The sequence below is a fragment of the Cnephaeus nilssonii genome, assembly GCF_951640355.1.
Source record: "Cnephaeus nilssonii genome assembly, chromosome: 21".
NCBI classification, from domain to species: domain Eukaryota; kingdom Metazoa; phylum Chordata; class Mammalia; order Chiroptera; family Vespertilionidae; genus Cnephaeus; species Cnephaeus nilssonii.
This window is the reverse complement of record NC_137092.1, coordinates 37,061,010-37,081,920: the sequence shown is the minus strand read 5'-3', so window position 1 is coordinate 37,081,920 and position 20,911 is coordinate 37,061,010. Positions and strand designations below refer to the sequence as shown.

The 20,911-nt window shown below is 47.3% G+C and overlaps 1 protein-coding gene across 3 annotated transcripts in view; it reads right to left on the bottom strand.

Moving 5' to 3' along the window:
- SLAMF1 (signaling lymphocytic activation molecule family member 1) overlaps positions 1-20,655 on the bottom strand; it is a 41,689-nt gene extending 21,034 nt beyond the window's left edge. The window contains exons 1-4 of one of the 3 annotated variants that reach the window (XM_079762139.1): positions 20,574-20,655; positions 19,337-19,801; positions 9,351-9,674; positions 6,799-7,083 (exon numbers count right to left, since the gene is read on the bottom strand). In XM_079762139.1, coding sequence (XP_079618265.1) covers positions 6,799-7,083; positions 9,351-9,674; positions 19,337-19,412 — 685 coding nt within the window. In that variant the 5' untranslated portion in view covers positions 19,413-19,801; positions 20,574-20,655. Of the gene's footprint in view, positions 1-6,798; positions 7,084-9,350; positions 9,675-14,853; positions 14,952-19,336; positions 19,802-20,573 lie in introns of those variants that run through there. The other 2 variants (XM_079762138.1, XM_079762140.1) reach the window with 2 other exon arrangements.
- Between the last annotated feature and the right edge of the window lie 256 nt (positions 20,656-20,911).

Below are 20,911 nucleotides of genomic sequence, written 5' to 3'. Positions count from 1 at the left end.
CACCATTCGCCCAAGTAAACAAATCCACAGGCTGGAGCGTGGCTTCTTGCATGTGGGAACATCTGCAGGCAGCGATAAAACTGCTGCAGAAAGTCATGCCAGGGACACAGAACCAATTCCCTAGCGGATGCGGTGTGATCTTGTGCTAAGCCTTCGCAGAACGCTGTTTCTGAGGGGTGACTCTTGGATTTAAATAGGTAGCCGATAGCTGTAGATATGTAATATTTCTTTCTGTTGGTGTAATGACTACAGTGGTCTTTTTCCTAACATATGGCCTAATCTCGAAAATTTGTTAAAAATAACTGCATTCGTAACAAAAAACGCCTATAATTTCATTATAAGCAAATCTTGGCTAAAAGCATTTAAAAATTAACAGTGTGTTTCTTTTCATATAAGACATACAGACTGGAAAATTTTGTCCAATAAATCTGAAGTGTATTAAATCTAGGTCCCCAAATTCGAGGGTTTACTGTACTTCTTTTGCAACTCTCTCAGCACCTGGTACATACACTAGTAGGCCCTCGGGAACTTCCTGCTGGTTGATCAGAGAACAAGGAGGGAGGTTTGATTTCAAGTCAGAGGCGTTCCTTCACTGCTATCCAGATGCTCCAGCCCCACCCAGCTGTTTGCTGATGCCTTCAATTCCCGATCTGTCTAGCAGGCCCAGGTATACTTCACTTGCTGCTCCTCTATTTGATACGACTATCTAATTATGAAATTTATATGGAAACTAAATGTCAGGGATTCTATGCCCTCGGGAATTTGGGTGAAGATAGACAAAATGCTATTTTTATGGCTTATGGTCAGGCTTCCCAAAGTTTCTGTTATTTCTGGCAAAAACTTCCTTGTGGTTCCAAGTGTTTACTTCTGCAGCTCCATGTGCTCTAGTCTAAGCTATTCTGGATGCCTTCATCTGTTTACACACACACACACACACACACACACACACACTCCAAACCAAAACCGAAACCCTGCACTAAGAATTTTGTGGTGTTGATCCTTCTACTGCAGACTTGAAGGTCACAGGGAACAGACTCCATTATGAACCAGGCAGCCTTCCCCCATTGGACAGGCTCAGACCTTTTCTTCCTCTTCCTTCATCTACATCAGCAATGTCTTCCCCCGCTCTCATACCAAACCATCTAACCAATTACCATATTCTTTGGGGGCGGGTGTGTGTGTGTGTCTCACCTAGCATTTATGAAGGTACTATCCTAAACAAACACTGTTCTCTTCCAAAGAGGAATTCTAGTAGCCATTTCTTTAATATGATAATATTCTTCTACCTCGTAAGCTACAGAAGTCCCACCTAGATTGCCAATGACTGGAAAGTAGACCCTGTACCTTCTGGTTTATTTACATCCTCCATTCCATCTGATATAATGTAGGGTTGGGGGGGGCACTCAATATACATGTGATGAACTAAATTAAATTAGAGGCCACAGAAAAAAGCTGGGAGAAGCCTGGCAGGTGCCTTTTTATTAAAAACTATCAGAAAGCTTCTGGAAGAATGTAGTGTCACCTCCTGAATGGCCCAGGGTAGAGCTAGAAGGGAACGAGCACTGACCTACTTGGGATAGGCGTGACCATAACCACATGGAACCAGGAGGAAGCTGTGTGTCTATGTTGTCAGCATCACCTGTGTTCCCATTTTCAAACCACCATTTCCTGTGGCAGAAACTCCAGCTCTCCCTCTTTTTTTGCTCAGAAATGGAGCGAGGCCTCTCAGGATGTTGATGCTCAGAAATCAGACCCAGGGTGTTCAGGGTCCACAGGTCTATTCTTCACTCACAAAGGAACCGTATTCAGAATTCTTAAACAGCAGGTTTGGTACATTCCCTGCACACACCCTCCCCGGAGCCTCTTAGAGAGAGCTGAGCAGGCTGATCTAGAACCCCTGTGCCATGAAGGACGTATGAAGAGTACTTTGCACGAGTCTCCACATTTCGGTCCTCTACCCTATTGGCTGTGGCTGAAACGAGTAGTTGGTCTGCAGCCATGCCTCCAAGAAAATGCTGGAGGGCCTTCCCCCCAAACCCTGGGGGGGGGGGGGGAAGAAACACAAAAGCTGCCACAGAAACACAAAAGCTCCTCTCTCTCCTCAGGTCCCCACACCATAATCTTTAAGGGAGATAAACAAGAAAACAAAAACGAAGCCAAGAAACAAAGGTGGCTTGTAGTTCACCCCAGGAGCTACTGCGATGCTAATGTAACGGTCTGAGGATGCCAGCTCTCTTTCCTGCCTTTCATGTGGTTCTGTCAGCACGGCTGCCTGCACCATGTACATCTACTCAAAGAAGTCAACCATCTTCAAGAGGTGCCTTCTTGTCAGTGGCAGTTTCCACTCAGAACTGGGGTGGGGGAAGGGTGCTTACAGGCCATATACTAATTTAAGATCTGAGACCATCCAAATCAAAAATTTTACGGAGTTCACAGCTTCCCCCAAAATTCCTTACACCTGCCTGTCCCACCCGGCATCGTGTTGCCGAGGCTTCAGTTGTGTCCCCAGTGCCATTTCCCCGCCCCCCTCCCATGGACAAGTCTTGTCTTGTCATTTGACTGCCCAGGTAAGGACTATGTTTCTCAGCTTCCTTTCTAGCAGGTGTGGCCATGTGCCCAGGCTCTGGTCCATGAGAGGTGCCCAGGCTCCACCCTTCCACCATTGTTGCCATGGTGGCTGGACTGGGAGGAACGTGAGGGACCTGCCCTGTGTGTGAAACATCTAGGTGACCGTGACAATGGGAGCTCTCTGTTGGAAGAAATGGCCCTGGTAGAAAGGGAGAGCCCTGGGAGCTCACGGGCAGGTGTCAACTTTTTCTGCTGCCGAACTAACCTAGACTTGCTGAGCCAGCTCTTCGCCAATCTACCGAAAATGCTCTTCTTTTCCAGATGAGCATTTCCTTTAGCTGAATTATGTAAGTTTTGTTATTCATGGCAGCATAGACACAGCTATGTCAGAGCACAGTACTGAAGGATGACAGCAAGTCACACTGTTCAATGTTGACCCACATCAACATGCTTTGTGTGACACAGTCAGAGTGCTTGATAGCACACCAGGACTTGGACTTTGCAACAAAGACCCCTCAGAATGATAGACATTAAGAAGTTTCTTACCGTAAAACACTGAGATGGTAATTGCAATAAGGATGAATATATCACTGGGCACCTGGATAAATGTCACTAGAAAAAAAAGATCCGAGGGACAGATATGTTCTCTGCCGTTTAGCTTCAGTGCTGATTTTACATCACGCTTGGTCTCCTCACACTATTAACCATTTTGAATTTTTCCATAATGAAAGTGAAAAATATCTTAAAATTACTGTATTCATTATAGATGCTGAAGGGACCCCTCATATCCCATCACTTCATCCCAGGTCTGAAGTCTGGTAAACTGCCGCTGCTTTGGTTCTGGCCTCACCATGTCTTGATGGGTTGCTGCAATAATGGCCCCTCCCCGCTAACTAATTTCTTTCTTCCTCCTCTTCCCTGCCCCAGTCTATTCTCCACACCACCGAATTTTCTCTCTGAAATGCAAACCTGATCATGTTATTCTTCTCTACCTAACTCTTTATTAGTTCCCTTTGCTTACAGGATAATTCAGAACAAGACCCAGCTGTATCTGCTTTTCCCTCTGCCAACGTCTTTTTAAAAAAAATCTGCGTGGGTAATTTCTATTTATTTTTCAAACCCAGTTTGTCACATCCTCTGTGGTGCTCCTTTTGTTTCCCTGACACAGCGATAATCATTCCCTCCTCTTTACTACCTTGCCCATACCTCTTTTTGCACCTATCACCCTGCACAGTCTAGGATAATTAGTTACCTACAGAGCTTTGTCCCTCCTTAAGGACCTAGCACAATAGTAGAACCTCAATAAATGTTTTGTCAAACTAAGCACAGTATTTTAAGAATTAGCAGGATTTTTTTGCAAACACAAATCAATAAATTAATAAAACTTTTTTTGTGTCCGTATTTAGTCAACCTGGGGCATTGGGAACAGCATGTGGGAGCTGGTTCTGCCATACTGTAGTTCCCTGTCCCTGAAGGCGGGGAAGGGGAATCCCTACTTGTGTTATGGGTTGAATTGTGTTTCCCCAAAAGTGCACATGGTGAAGTCCTTAAAATGTGACTTTATTTGGAGACATAGTCTTTACAGAATTAATCCAGTTAAAATGAGGTGACTGGGGTGGTGTTATGGGCTGAATTGTGTATGTTGAAGCCCTAGCCCCCCAGTACCTCAGAATGTGACTGTATTTGGAGATAGGGTCTTAAAAGAGGTGGTTATGTTCAAATGAGGCCAGTAGGGTGGGCCCAAAGCCAATCGTACTAGTGTTCTTATAAGAAGAGGAATCTGGACACCCAAAGAGAGACCTGGGATGTGCACGCACAGAGGAAAGACCATGTGAAGACATATCAAGAAGGTCGCCGACTGGAAGGAGAGGAAGGCCCCGGCAGGCAGCCAGAAGGCCCTGATCGGCCCTGATCGCTGTCCAGGCCTAGGGACCCTACCTGTGCATGAATTTTATGCACCGGGCCTCTAGAGTCCTTATAAGAAGGGGAAATTAGAACAGAGATATGCCTGGAGGGAAGACAATGTAAAGAGACATCAGAAGACAGCCAGCTATTAGCCCAGGAGGGAGCTCTGCAACAGATCCTTCCCTAACGGCCTCAGAAGGGACCAACTGTGCCAACACCTTGATCTTGGACTTGCAGCCTCCAGAACGGTGAGACCATACATTCCTACTGGTTAAGCCACCAGATTGTGGTACATTGTTACAGCAGCCCTAGCAAACTAATACACCTTCACCTTTGTAACCCTTATGCGCATTTCTTATTAATGTACATACCAACTGAATTAGAATATCAACTCTAGAACGACGTTCACTAGCTCACCCTTTGCATTTTAAAGATGATAAAACAGCCCCAAGAAAGTGAAATGGCTGCCCCGTGCAGGGTAGTTATCTTGGAATGAGCTGCGATCCTGACAGGGCTTTTCCCATGGCGCCTTACTTCTGCTTCACCTGCCTCTCCACCGCTTCCAGGAACCTGCTTCATACTCGATAAATCTGGTTCAGGCCAGTGCATACTTGGTCCTCAAACTAGCTTAGATGGGTAAGAGCATCTTTACGTTCTTTTGGACCGTCCCGGGTCAAGTGCCCGAGTGAAAGCTCTATGGCCTGCCATTACTTTGGAATGCACTAAAATTCCTATTCAACCACATCGAGAAGCGTGAAAAGAGTTCTTCCCCTTTTCTGAGATGGGCCAAAGAGGGCTGCTGTGATCAGAGAGGGCTGGGCAGGGTTCAGAGCCGCTGCTTCCTCAGCCCCAAGGAAAAACAGCAACACATTTTACTGTGATTTACAGGCATTTTAAGTGTACGACTTCTTCCACTAGTACCTATGAGGGTTCCAGGGTCAGACAGCTCAGCTCTGTCACTTGCTCTGTGTGATCTTTTTATACGTTCACTTCCTCACCTGTAAATTGGGGATACTAACACGACTTGGCTGCTGTGAGGATTAAGTAGGATGCTACGTAAGTGGCATATAGTAAACAGTGAAGACCTGTCAGTTATTACTTCAGGAAAAGAATCCAAGTCTTGGTTAAGTGACTTATCTTTGTAAGCAAAAAGGGCAGGCAGGGTTGGATCTGGGACCTCTGGGGCCATGTCCTGTAAACTTCGCTGTCTTGGTCCCACCAGCACATTCTGAATGACTGTGGCCAGGGAGAGGGGCCTGAACTGGGAGACAGCCTCTGAATGTAGTTTGTGGGCAAGATGGGTGGGCAGATGACTGACTTGCCATGAATGGCTGGGGAGGCAACACGTGGTGGGTTCAGTTCACCAAGGAACTGGACTGGAGGCCAGGTGGGATTTTCCCAGCAGTTCATGTGGGAATACCCAGGTGAGTCTCTAACTGGAGATGCTATAATGAAGTGCATAAACTGGCTGGCTTTCCCTGCCTCTCCATCCCTGGTCATTTGGAAATCCTTCCACATAAACTCCAAACCTACTGTGGGAGGAGTCTCCTTGGAGATTCCCAGGGGATGCCCAGAGGGCATATGTAATGCCTTGCAAGGCCAGCACCCTGGTTCTCTGCCCCCGAGACAGGGACACAACGTATCTTGGTGACAAGAATCAGTGCTTATCTTCTTTCCAGCTCCCAGTGCTCAGGTGGTCTTGCTTCATCAGCCCTGCATTCCTTTCGAAAACAGAATAATGGTGCCTTTCCTTCTAAGTGGAGAGCAATCAGAAGGTCTAGGTTTAGGTGCTGACTCTGCCATTTATAAGTTGAAGAAACGTGAGAAAGGTAGTTAAATACCGTGAGCTTCAAGTTCCTCGTCTGCCAAATGAGGATGATTGGTCCAGGTGGGACTGAGCCCATAGCATTAAGGTGGCACACGAGCCACCACAGTAGGCTTGGAGTTTATGTGGAAGGATTTCCAAATGACCGGGGATGGAGAGACAGGGAAAGCCAGCCAGGACCTGCCACCTGCACCCCCTCACCCAGCCACCCCTGCTGACTGGAGCCAACACGAGAGGAGAGAAGAAGAATCATGATTTGGAGACCGGGGCTCTGGGTCTGCCGCCATCATTTCTCATTGGTTTCCTGAACCATGAACTGAGTGTAATCATGCCACCCTGGTCATGATGGGCAGAGAGCACTCCCTGAGTACACATGGGAGGCTTTTATAAACTAGAGAGAAAATGTAGTGTAAGTAAAGGCCGTGGCTATAGAAGCAGAGTGATTGGTCCAGGTGGGACTGAGCCCATAGCATTCAGGTGGCACACTAGCCACCACTCACCTGGGGAATAGGAGCTGCAGCTGGACCACGGGATGAAGGTCTGGGAACGGTTGCTGATGGGGTTGCTCGCGGTGCAGGTGTAGTTATCGTCAGCATGCTGAGGGCCGAGGGTGAGGTACAGAGGGTGGGAGCCATTTGCTATACTTGGCGGGTGGGTGCCTGCCTCCGTGCTCCAGCTGTAAACCACGTGGTCCCCCTTCTCCACCGTGCAGGCCAGCATCAAGCTGCAGTTTCCATTCTCCAGGGTCCAGTTCAGCACTGTAATTTCCGGAGTGGAGACCTGCTCTGTCATGAGGGGAGAAAGGGAGTCGTCACTGTCATGAACCCCCTGAAATTCTGACTTGATCTTTTCATTAGAAGAAAATTCAGCCTTGTGCCATGTTCCCTCCCAGTGGGTCTGTAAGTGTGACTTATTTCTAATAGGGACCTACAGCTCTGCACCATCCCTCTCTCCCCACATACTCCTTGCCTGGACCACCTTGGGATAAAATAGAGAAGAAAAAAACTGTCTTTCAGTCGATCCCCTGGCCTTCCCTGATGTTCCTGATCTAGGTTGCTCTGTATTCTATCTGTGGAGTTTGCTGTTAATAAATCCCCCACAGGTTTAATTGTCATCGGCTAAAGTATCACCTCTAAGACCTAAAAGAATGACTTTTCAATGGTAGAATTTTAGTGTGTGTGTGTGTGTGTGTGTGTGTGTGTGTGTGTGTGTGTGTGTGTCCAGTGCTTTAGATTCAGAATGTCTGAAGTAGAGGCCTCATTGATCTATCTCACTCTAATGCCATGCAATCGGCAAGGGACAGGAAAATGTTTTATTTATTTAGCCACTACTATAGGACAGGCACAATGCTGACAATTTACATTCATCACATTCTTTAATCTTCTTAAAAGCTTCCTTAAAATTACAACCCTAGTTATACTTATTCCCATTTTACAGATGAGGAAACTAAGTCTCAGAGAAGTGGAGTACCTTTATAATGCTACTCAGCTTATAGGCAGCCAAGCTGAGATCTGAACCTAGGTCTGTCTGACTCAAAAATCCAGCCTCCTCCTTTGATTTGAGAATATCATGGTTGCAGAGATCATATTTTCCAAGGTAAGAATTTGATCACAAAATGTGACAAGATGTCACCAAGGCAGGGTGGACTGTTCTGGAATATGCATGACGTATAGTCTCCATGCTCACAGCAGCCTGCGCCAGGGCCACCATGTGACTGATCAGGACTCCCTGGTACTGGCTGGAGGGCTGTAGAAATTCTGCATACACCGTTTGGAGGAAAAGGAATTCTAGGGCAGGGAAAGGGTGAGGAGGGTATTTCTGTCTCTCCTGGAGGTCCCTGAGGATTTCAAAGAAATGCTGAGGAGTAGGTGGGGCTTCCTGTCCCCTCCTCAGAGATAAGGCAGCCACCGCAAAGATGCAGGACGGCCCCCACGGTGGTAGGATCCATGGGAATTCAAGGACACTTCTGAGCCTGCGATACAAACTGGGTGCCTTCAAGAGGGGCTGGGACTAAAAAGGCTCAGTGAAGCGCTGGCCTCAGATTCAGATGAACCTAGGTTCTAGTTTAATTCTGCCGTTAAGTGACTTTATAACGAGAGCTTTTGTGTAAATGAGCAAAAGTTGCCTCTTCCCGCAGGAAAATGCAATGCGTGGCCAGGGCACAGGGCTTGGAGGACGGTGCGTGGGCTGAGTTTCAGCTCTCCTTCTCCCACCACCCACACAGATGTGTGAAAGCTTGTACAAACCACTTCTCTGGATCTCAGTCCTCATCTATGAGAGAGAGGTGGAGCTTGATTGGTGGTATTCAAACTTTTAAAAATCAGGGCGGGAAAAAGCCACCTTTTTAAAAAAATGAAATCTTACTTGCAAATTGAGACTCTCGGGGCTCCAGGCCCTCTGGCCCAGGGGTAGCTGTGCTCTTTTCCTTTGGTGTTGTGAAGGAAGGGACTTGGTTGGAAAGTCTGTAAGGAGGATTCTCCGAAAGGTTGGCAGAACCTTGCCGAAAGTGGCAGACCCCGCCTTGACTTTTCCAAACAAGTCTGAGCCCCCGGGTGTTTTACTGGAATCTATGTTTCGACTTCAGACATCCTTGCTTAAACACTGCAGATGCATGTGTTTTCTCAAGGATACTTACCCTGCTGATAGTACCTAGAAGTTAATTTTAGTTCAAGCTGTTGCTACAATAAAAGTCTGAGTCGGGCGAATGAGGCTGTCTGGTTCCTTTAGCTAGACAGTCCCTTAGCCCTCTCTTTCCCAGAAACGTGTGTCAGAGTAATCATTCATCCGCCGCTCAGGGTCTGCTGGTCAGCCCCGGCACTTTGGGAAAGTGGGGTAAGGGTGCCTATGCTAATCAGCTACCGCCAATGTACAATTCGGACAAGAAAGATTTTCGAACCTAGCACTTCCTTCCAAAACACAGTTTAAATACCCCCAGACTAGGTGATCTTTCACGTGCTCTCTATTCTGACTATTCTTTGCCTCTGAGAGAGGCCTTAGTTCTTAGGCAAGGGACCATCTTGGCCCTCCAGTGTGGAGAAGCAACCATTATTACCATAGAGCTTCAGATGCAGGCAAACGTGCTGGACTGAATCTTTTTCCTCCAGGGTCATAGTGTACCAGCCCTCATGCTCCTTTTTGCTTTCCAGGATCTCCAGGTTCAAGTTTTCCCAGTAAAATGCATAGCCATCTTCCAGGTAGGGTGAAGAGCCTCCTTTTGCCAGATCAAGAGACACGACTTTCTTATTGGACCTGTTTCCTGGTGATTTTGCCTTTGTGATGAACATGTGGATGCTCTTGTTCATACTCTTACTTATTTCTTCAGATATCAGGGGCAGCAGCACGTTGCTTCCCAACCGCCCAAAGATTGTTGGGCAACCTGTGGCAGGAAGGAGAAGACAGTCCCTTATTATGGGGGCCTTTGAGAATCACATGGTGGTCAGGATCCCTGGGAATTCAAGGGAACCTCGGAACCTAAGAGATACAAACTGGGTGCCTTTAAGAGGGGCTGGGATAGGAAAGGCTCAGTAAAGCACTGGATGGATTCAGAAGAACTAGACTCTACTTTAATTCTGCAAGGAAGTGACTTTATATCCAGAGCCTTTGTTTAAATGAGAAAAAGCTGCCTCTTCCCCCAGGAAGATACAATGCTATGCCAGGGCCTGGGGCTTGGCGAGTGATGCGTGGGTCAGGAGTGACAGACTAGGCTTTCCAGGCCTTTATAGTGGTCTATAAAGACTGTCATGAGGGTCCTGCTGTACTTGTAATATTGCAGTGGAAATTTTATTTATCTTATTTTATTTTTAAATTTTCTTTATTGATTAAGATATTACATATGTGTCCTTATTCCCCCATTACCCCCCACCTCTCATTCATGCCCCCACCCCCCTGTTGTCTGTGTCCATTGATTAGGCTTATATGCATGCATATAAGTGCTTTGGTTGCTCTCTCACCCTTATCCCCATGCAGTGGAAATTTTAAAGTTACTGATTATAGAGCTGTATAGACTAACTAGGACACTGGGTTTCTTTGACCTGGGAGGGAATTCTATCAACTGAGATTTGTAGGTAAGGCACCGAAGGCATAGAGAAGTTAAATGACTTCCTGAAAATCACATAACTGGTAACTGGACTAGAGTCCAGGTCTGGTCATTCCTCCACCAGACTTCTCACCACTATGTACTCTGACGGACGGAGAGCAGCTGGAAGTGATTCTGAGCTCGTGAGCCCAGGAGACCAAGGTTACAAGAGTGTCATTTCAGACAATGGAAATGAGAAAAGTCTGAGGAAGGTGGAGTCAGGGAGGTTTGGAGCCCAGTGTTGACACTGTGGTTTCCTAGGCCTCCAAAACCCCTCAAGATAGTTAATCACGTTGAGGGTAAGACATTATTTTATTTTTCAAAAAAAGTGGAGCTGTCCTGGCCAGTGTGGCTCAATTCCTAGTCAAAGGCATGTGCTTGAGTTTCAGGTTCGATTCCCGGCCTGTTCATTGCAGATGTGGGGAGGCAACCAATTGATGTGTCTCTCTCACATTGATGCTTCTCCCTCCCCTCCCCCCTTCCACTTTCTCTAAAAAATCTCAATGGATGGGGGGTGGGAGCAGCCAGGGAGAGGTCAAAGGGGGGAGAAGGAGGCTCATGTAATACTTTAAACAATAAAGAATTTAAATAAAAAATAAAAAAAAATCAATGGAAGAAAATACTCTCGGGTGAGGATTCACAACAACAAAAAAGCAGAACCAACAACAGCTGTGAAAACCCCAAACCTTTCAAACCAATGTAAGGGATCCCACTGTTGACTATTCAGCACATCTTCTCTCCTCAAACCCACAACCTCAGCTGACGACCTGCTTCCGATTTCACCGAAGAATAGAAGAAATAAAAAGAGAACTTCCATTAATTAGCACCACCAAGTTAGCCTACCTACCTGGATGGATTGCCTGTGCCCCCAGGGAAGGCTAGCTTCCTTCTACGTGGAGCACTCAGCTACTTCAAGGCTTTGTTCCTACAATTGCCCCACCCCTCGCATCATGGGTTTTATTATGATTTGATATACGTGGGTTATTTCCATTAACACAACATACCTACATGTAATTTTATTAATCTTAAAAAAACCCACCCCCTGAACCCAGGTCTATCCCCAGCCATTTCCCCATTTCTCTATTTTTCATGATCACAAAGTCCTTTTAAGTGTGTATCTTTTTTCTGTCTCCATTTCCGGACCCATTTTTATTTTCCTGTACCCACTCCGAACAGGCGTTCTTCCCTACTGCTCACTGGAATCACTCTTGTCAAGGCGACTGTACATTCCATGACCCCAGGCCACTTCCATCCCCGTCTTGCTTTCTCAGGAGCTCCTGACACAGGACATCACTCCCTCGTTGAAGCGCCGTCTCTCCTTGGCCTCTGGAACACCACACTCGCCTGATTTTCTTTCTATTTTATTGGCTGCTCCTTCTCAGTTTCTTGCCTGGAACCTTCTGTTCTTAAAAACCTCTAAGTATTGAAGCATCTCAGGACTCACACTCAGACCTCTTCTTTTTCCCCAGCCACACTCATCCAGTTACACAGTTCAACGTATTTCTGGGATGCTTAGAGATATATCTCTCACCCTTCACTGTACTCCTCAGTAGTTAGAGGTCTAAAGGCATCTCTAACTTACCAAATGAACTTGATTCCAAAGCCCCTTCTTCAAACTACTTCACAATTCCCCGCAAATTCTCAGGCAAAGATACTGGCATCCTCCTTGACTCCTTTCTCATACTCCACTTTCAGTCTATCAGCAATTCCTGTTGGCTGTGCCCTCAAAATACATGTGGCATCCCAGCTCTTCAAAACTCGTTCACTTCTACCACCATCATCATTGGCCTGGGCGCCGCCATTGTCTTCCAACTAATCTCCTACATCCATACGATGGACTGGGTAATCTTTTAAAACTATGTCCAATGTTGTTTCTACTGCTTTTCAACTTCCAGGGCTTTCTAGTACCCATCGAATAAAAATCCACAGTCCTGCCAAAACCGGTTTGGCTCAGTGGATAGAGTGTCGGTCTGCGGACTGAAAGGTCCCAGGTTCGATTCCGGTCAAGGGCATGTACATTGGTTGCGGGCACATCCCCGGTAGGGGGTGTGCAAGAGGCAGCTGGTCAATGTTTCTCTCTCATCGATGTTTCTAGCTCTCTGTCCCTCTCCTTTCCTCTCTGTAAAAAGTCAATAAAATATATTTATTAAAAAAAAAATCCACAGTCCTTGTTCTGGCTTCAAAGACTCCGAATAACCCAGCCCTTGATGCTGCTCCAACTCCATCTCCTTCCCTCTCTCTCTGCTGTGTGCTCTCTGCACTATGGACATCCTGACTCTGACTGTTTCTTTACTCAAGAACATTTCTAGTTTGGAACTTTTGCATCTCGCTCTGTCTCTGTCTCTTTTTCTCTTTCAGTGCTTCTTTTATATATCTGGATAGCTCATTCCCTCACTTTATTGTAGGTTTCTGCTAAAGCACGATCTTTTCTGTGAGACGTACTCTGACCTTCCTGTCTAAAATAGCACCCCCCAAAAAATAAACAAAATAGCGTCCCCCTTCTTGTTGTACTTATAACTGTTTTAAATATTGCTAGTATATCAACTTTGAAAACAGAATGCTCTTATTGCTTAATTGATGTTAGATTGTATATTTGTTTATTTTATTTCTGTCTTTCCCGCTAGGATGCAAACTCCTCAAGAGGAAGAATCTTATTTTGTTTATTGCTTTGTCTCTAGGACCTACAACAGTGGTCAGCACACAGTAGGCTTTTAATAAATGCCTGTTCAATTTATGAACGCCGAAAGCCATGTTATCTGACTAAAATTTCTCTTATTCAGCTTTGCCCAATATATAACTGATCTCAATAACGTAACCATAGCTAATGTTCATAAAAGAAGGAGCCCATGACTCAGAGAGGACATAGATTGTTCTAGTTGATAAGAAAAGTCAGAAAAGAAAAATAAAAACGGTTTGCTTAAGTAATGTAGCCACCTAGAAAAGACACAATTAACTTGTGACTAAGATGGGTGGTTGGGAAATTGGACAAACTGGCCAAAATGTTCTTGATACCAAACTATCCTGAAATCCTAATGCTGTGAGGGCCCAGATAACATCAGACTAGAGATTAGAGATTGGGGGGCAGGCGGAGAGGAGGGAAAGAAAGCAGTCTACCTGGGCCAGCATCAGGATTAGAGTGGCTGAGACTCATACTTATTAATGAAAAGTGAGAAAGGCAGTTAGACATTTTTTAAAAAATATATTGTTAATATATTAACTCCGAAAACAGAATGCTCTCCTGCTTGTTTAACTGAGGAATGCTGGCGAAGAAAGCTGTTGTTTAGCTGAGGAATGCTGATGAGGAATGCTGGTGTTGGTGTTGACATTTTTACAAAGATAATTTGTGAAGCATGTTGCAAACACCCTAACGAATGCCTGACTATGCAGGATGTCCATAGTGCAGATAACGTGGCAGGTACAGAACCCAAGAAAGTAACCTCTTGCATCCTGAACTTAAACTGCTTCAGATGAAGGGAGGATAGAAAATCAGAACCATATGTGCAAGAAGAAATACCCTGTGGAGTCCCCTGAAATTATGTACAAAATGTTGGGCAGATCAGCATATGGACATTTTTCTGGGAACACATCCATAAATGTCATCTCTCAAAGGGAGTGACTTTTAATCTTGATCTTCGAAACAAGATTAAAAGTCACTATCATACTGTCTATATGTTTAGACTAATTTGGCTATGAAGAGAAAAGAAATGAAAATAATTCCTCTTCTCACACCATAACCCTCCCCCGTCCCATACATCTCCCCTGTGCTCCTACCCCCACCTAACCTACCCCCCTGCACCATGGTTACAGTAAAAACTCAGAATTGGTGGAGGGTGGGGAGGAGGAAACCAAGGAGGAGAGAGGGAGCAGAAAAAAAAAAAGCAAGGAAAGAAAGTAGGAGGGGAAAGTGGAAAAGAAAAGAGGGGGCAGATGAGAAAAACAGGCTGAGTGGTTTGTGCACACTCAGTCATGGGAAGTGGAATCAAAACTTGGTTAAGGAAGAGACCCTCACAGCCCACAACCACAAAAGAACGATGAGGTAACAACGCTGTGCGTGTGAGTGACAGGCCCTTGAAATCCTCACTGCCTGAGCATGAGTGGAAAACAAGTGGGGGCTTTAAAGAGGGTGACACAGGCCTTCGGCGGAGTCCCCGCTCCCGAAGCTGCTGCCTGACGGGTGTTTTCCGGGGGGTCTGTGATTCAGTCATTCCTGTTTACTAAGAGGGTCTGGAAGGAACACGTGTAGCTGTTAGCACCAGCTCACTTTCCTTCCAGGGTCACTCTACTCAGAAAGTAGAGTGATTCACAGGGGCCATGGATGGTTTCCTGGAATCAGTAGCATTGAAACAACCCTTTCACCAGACGGGGTTCTGCCTCATGAGACCAGCACCCCACCCCCACCCAGTACGTTCACACGCGCTGGTAGCATCTTGCTACAGCACTTCTTTCAGGTAGAAAAGAGGCAGGACATACAGAGACTCACAGTTCCTACGGCAAATCTAGGGCCAGAAGGAAAGGTTAACGTGCCCAAGGCTCCTTTTTCAACTCTAGTCCCACCAGCCGTCCTCACGTTCCCAGTCCTTGGTGCTGCTGGGTCTTTCTGTCCTGGAGAATCTGTACTTGCCACTCCCCAGCCGGAAAGCCTGGTACTGCCCTATGTTTGCCTGGCGAGCACCTTCCACCCTGCCTCTGCCTCTGACCCCAGGGTTTCCTGCCCTGTGCTTCCTGTGCCCTCTGCCCTCTCCTTCATGTCACTCATCATGCTTTTAACTCTGGTTCAAGGCCCATCATCTTGACTTCGTTAGAAGCTTCTGAGAATAGGGACTGTGACGGTCGTGTTCACTGCTGTAATCCTAACTGACCTGGGACATAGTAGGAGCTCAATAAATCCTTGTAGCCTGAGAATGAAACCGCTGAATGAGCTAAATGAACGAATAAATGAACAAATGACAAGAGTTTAAGTTCTCCTCTCTCCAAAATAAGAATAGACTCTCTCCATCTTTAGAGCATCCCTGAGAGATGTAAAATGGAGAGAAATGATGGGGACCCTTCTCCCCACTTGCCAGGTGAGGAGATGGAAGTGCCTTAGCTAGGAACCTTAGGTTTCGGGGACAACAGAACATTGACCGTTTTCTCTGAACACTCACACACCTCACTTCTACATTAGTGCCCTCACCTAGAGCACTCTTCTCAAGTCCTATAACAATCCAACCTACCAGACATATCCTATATAATAATCCTATACAATAAAGAGGTGATATGCAAATTGACTGTCACTCCAACACACAGATGGCCGCCCCCATGTGGTCAAAGATGGCCACCCCCATGTGGACACAAGATGGCCACCACAAGATGGCCAGCAGGGGAGGGCAGTTGTGGGCGATCAGGTCAGCAGGGAGGGCAGTTGGGAGGGACCAGGCCTGCAGGGGAGGGCAGTTAAAGGTGACTGGGCTGGCAGGGGAGGGCAATTGGGGGTGACCAGGCCTGCAGGGAAGGGCAGTTGGGGGTGACCAGGCCTGCAGGGGAGGACAGTGGGGGGGGACCAAGCCTGCAGGGAAGGACAGTTAGGGGTGACCAGGCCGGCAGTGGAGGGCAGTTAGGGGTGACCAGGCTGGCAGGGGAGGGCAGTTAGGCATCAATCAGGCTGGCAGGGGAGTAGTTAGGGGGTGATCAGGCTGGCAGGCAGAAGCGGTTAGGGGCAATCAGACAGGCAGGCAGGCAAGCAGTTGGGAGCTAGCAATCCTGAATTGTGAAAGGGATCCCAGATTGGAGAGGGTGCAGGCTGGGCTGAGGGACACCCCCCCCCCATGCATGAATTTCATGCACTGGGCCTCTAGTACTAGTATATTTGGAAGGACACAAAAGAAATTGGTAATAGAGTTTCTCCATGAGGGATATGGAAGGGAGATTTGTGTCCATTTTATACCCCATTGTATTGTCAAGGTTTTTTAGACATACATGTGATACTCTTGCAATAGACAAACCAGTTAACCAAGTTATTAAATGAAAACTTACATGATGAAAGAAGTTTCTACCCACTTTCCAAATTCTAGATCAAATACTTCCATATGCCCTCTACTTCCTTCTATGGTTTTATCCACTTTCCTCATCTTTTGAATTTTTTTTTTTACTTTGATTCATTTCAATTCAATTCAAGTCAACTCCTATCCTTCAATTATAGATAGCACATTCTAGTTTTTACCATGGGACCTGGATACAAATGTTAGCATTTCTTCCCCTCCCTAAACACAAGTTCATCCAGTTTTATTCATCGAGGCCTCTGGAGTCAGGCTGTGTGACCTCAGAGAAATTGCTAGACTACTCTGTGCCTCTCTTTCCTCTTTTATAAAAGTATAATGGTAGCCGCAATGAAAACATATCTCTTAGGGTTGGCCTGAGAGATGAATGATACACATGAGGCACTTAGAACAGTGCCTGGTAGGTGGTCAGCATGCTGCACATGCTATCCTTTCTCAGTCCACAGACACGTGTGGAAGAGCTCTCATGGACCAGACTCTGTGTCAGGCGCTGGCAGAGGCTGTGTTTGCTCATTTTGCTCCCCCCCACCACCTCTCACCGTGCCTGCCACATCATGCATCCTAATTTACATAGCTGCTGAATGGGATGGCCCAAGGTCAAGCTATGATAAAACAAATAGCCCTGATGTTTTGGTTTCCAGTCCAGTGCTGGAGACAGAGATGGTGGTGGCATTATTAAAGCTTTTGAGAAATAAAAGTGCCCAGATCTACATCTTGAGATAAAATGGGCCCAAGCCTGTGATATACACAGGGCTGGACCAAGTCTAGAACTCACATTTACTTGTCCCTCACCTCCCCTCTCCCCCCATGCGTGGAGAAGAGGTGGAGAGGACATGCATGAAGGAATGAAAAATGCTATTGGGGTAGATTCATCAATTGTAACAAATGTGCCATTCTGGTGGGGTTTGCTGATAATAAGGGAGGCTGCACATGTGTGGCGGGGGGGGGGGGGGGGTGGGGGGTAGGGGGAAATCTCTGTACTTCCACCTCATTTTTTCTGTGAATCCAAAACTACTCAAAAAATAAAGTCTATTTTTTAAAAGTACCATAGGGGGAATGGAAAATTCACTTTATTGAGGGAAGGGATGTGAACTTAAAGACACACACACACACACTCACAAACTATATATATATATATTGATTTCAGAGAGGAAAGGAGAGGAAGAGAAAGACACATCAATGATGAGAGAGAATCATTGATTGGTTGCCTCCTGCCCGCCCCCTACTGGGGACCAAGTCCACAACCTGGGCATGTGTCCTGACCGGGAATTAAACCGTGACCTCCTGGTTCATAGGTCGATGCTCAACCACTGAGCCACGTGAACTTTTCAATTTTTACAATTCTGACTGGGAATTGGAAGGTGAGCTGAATAGAGATGGGAAGGGGAGAGGGTACTGATTTTAGAAGAATTGGGCTTCTTGGTTGGGTGACTCTGTCATGGCTGATCTGTCCCACTTGCAAAACATTTCTGCCTGGGTTTTATGGGGTTTCACAGAAGGGTGTGTACTTAAAAATAAAAACACTAAAAGTCTTGTGCCTATTTCAGAAGACAATGGAAGGAAGGGAGCCACTGCCGATTGGGTAGACACACCCTATGGGGGCTGGGCTGTTACTCACTAACCAGTGACCTCCACAGTCTTCAGTGGAACAGCTGTCAGCAGCACCTGAGACGTCATGGGCCAGGAGGCAAGCAAGCGTGGAGATGAAAAAGCCCAGCACCCTGTTCAACCCCTCCACTCCTCACAGTCACTAAGAGGTGTTCTAAAAGGTAGAAGTTAAAAATAGGGTGCACCCAGGAAGGCCTGGCCCTTCCTGTGATGGCTAAAATTGGCTTTCTGGGCCTTGAGCTCAGTTATTCCTCTCCCAGACATCGGGCAGCAAGAGCCACGGGTCTGCCTGATTCTGAGGAAAAGTGGGGCCAGGAAGGTCTTTCAACCTGGGAGTCGGGCAGATCTCATTGTGCAGCCCCTCTGGTCTCCCAGGCATGTCTCTGGGATTCTCCTGGAAAAGTCCATAATGGATTTACAGTCTTGAAAACCCCACGCACAAAACACACGGAGCCTCCGGATTCCCCTCCTCACACCCCGTCCCCATCCCCCCACACATACTTCAGGCTGCCTCCCACACTCTAATCAAAGTCCCAAGGCCTTTAAGCTGAAATGAGACTCTCAGCCCAATACCCAGTGAACCCAAAGTTCACTTCTTGCTTAGCTTTTTCTTTCTCAAATACCTTTTCCCACAGCCCTGATGCTACCAAACAGAGAACATCAGCTGGCCTTCAGAAGGCAAGAAAGACAGGAGCCGAGCCAAGTCCAAGTGCTCTGCCGTGTGACTGGCCTGAGCTGACGCTGCCCTGACCACTTACTGTAACCAGAAAACCAGAACTCCTGGCCTCTCCCCTCTTGCTGCCTTGGAACCTTCTCTTCCAGGAAAGTAGCCACCAGTACAACCACACTGTGGCCACTCTGTTCTCAACCAAATGCCTGGGATTTTCACTTCTACCCTCTCTTCCCACTACAGTCCTCCCTTGTTGTTGGACCGTGTTTCTGACCCCTGGCAGGGCAAGGGTGTGGGAGCCATTTTCTCCCAGAGCCCCATCTCCCCATCTCAAGCGCTTAGCCAGAAGGACATCCACACAAAACCACCCAACTCAACCAGGGCTGACCAGAGCCTGTCACCGGAGAGGCTGGTCTAGAAGGTGACCGCCTTTGGCTCAGAGCTCCCGTTTTCCTCGGAACCCAGGGGCGCAGGAACTCACCACGTTCCTTCCTGTTTGAAAGAGGCTGGTGAAACTCCCAGCCGGTCCCTAAGGAAGAGGCAGCTGAACCACAGCCCCTGGCCACCGCGTCTCCTGTCAATCCCCGGGGCTGGCTGACTCCATGGCAAGTAATAGCAGGACCCCAACCCTCACACGCATGGACACTCACCTGTTCCACAGCTCCGTTCAAAAGCCAGGGAGAGAAACAGCAGGACGTTCAAGGAGAGAAGCCCCTTGGGATCCATCAGTGCAGAGAAGGAAGGAGCTTGATGAGAGGAGCCCCGGGCGGCAGCTGCTTGTAAACGGCGCGGCAGCTGCTTGTAAACGGCACGGCAGAAGCGAACTCTACCAGGCAGTCCTGCCTCTGCAGACTAGATCAGGCATCAGGAACCAACAGGCTTCCTGTCTTAACGGGACTTTCTGTGTCTTGTGAATTGCTCATTCCCGTCAGGCCTTAAATCACTTTGCTGTTCCCAAGAACTTCGAGTCAGGTGCTTAGACCATAAAGCCGGGAAGGAGCTGTGTGGGCACTTTGGCCAAACCCGGGTGCAACCGCAGGAATGTGCTCCCCTTATTAGCTGACTCCAGCAAAGGGGCACCAAGTTTTCTGGGCAGTTCTAACTGGCAGCTCTTCCTAGAGTTCAAAGAAAAGGAAGCTTTGTCAGGTCACTCCCAAATTTGGGTAAGGTAGGTCAAAGTGAAACTTGATGACTGAACTTTATTGAGTGAATGGACCTCTTATTTCTGATTCGTTCCATAATTTCAGAGAACACCCCTTACATGCAGGCAGGTCCGGGTGTCAAAGTCATAGAGAGGTGGGTGGGCAAGGGCAGATCACTTGTCAGAAACCCAACTTCCCTGCTGGATACAATGTGGTAGAACTTAGTGAGCTCTGTGGTTGTTTGGAGGGACCGCCTTTATTTTTGAGCTTGTGTCTAAATGTTTGTGGAGGAGAAGTAACAGAAAAAAAGATGATGTGCTTTTCCATGAGTTATGCTATTAGAATTAAACCTTGGAAAGGTGTTATTACGGTGCTCACGAGGAGTCTTTAAAAGACCAGGCTAGTGTGTTTTTTTGTTTGTTTGTTTGTTTTTAATAAAATATATTATTTACTAGAGGCCTGGTGCAAGAATTCGTGCACGGGTGGGGTCCCTTGGGGTGGCCTGCGGAGACTGGGCCCCAGCTTGCGCCCCAGCCTCATAGCCCCGTAGCCCCGCCTGGCACATCGCCTTGGCCTGGCACCACCCCCTCACCTGCTCCACCATCCCGCCTCTGGGGAGATCAGTAGAGGCCGGGACCCCTTCAGGGCTCCCTCAGCACCTGGGAGCCAGACAGGAGCCTTGCCCCCTGCTGCTGCTCGTCACCATCTGCAGGGTGATTGGCGAGGCCTGGTGCCACCCACTCACCTGCTCCACCATCCTGCCACGGTCCTGCTCTCATCGGGGCCCATCGGGGCTGGCAGCACCTCCACTGCCGCATCGCTGATACCCGTCATATTCCATGCCGCCCCCTTGTGGTCAGCGCACGTCATAATGAGTGGTCGAACTCACGGTCTCCTGGTCAAACTCCCGGTCAAATGACCACCTGAGGGGACAATTTGCATATTAGGCTTTTATTATATAGGATTTCAGAGAGGAAGGGAGAGGGAAAGAGAGATAGAAACATCAATGATGAGAGAGAATCATTGATTGATTAGCTGTCTCCTGCACCCCCCCTATTGGGGACTGAGCCTCCAACCTGGGCA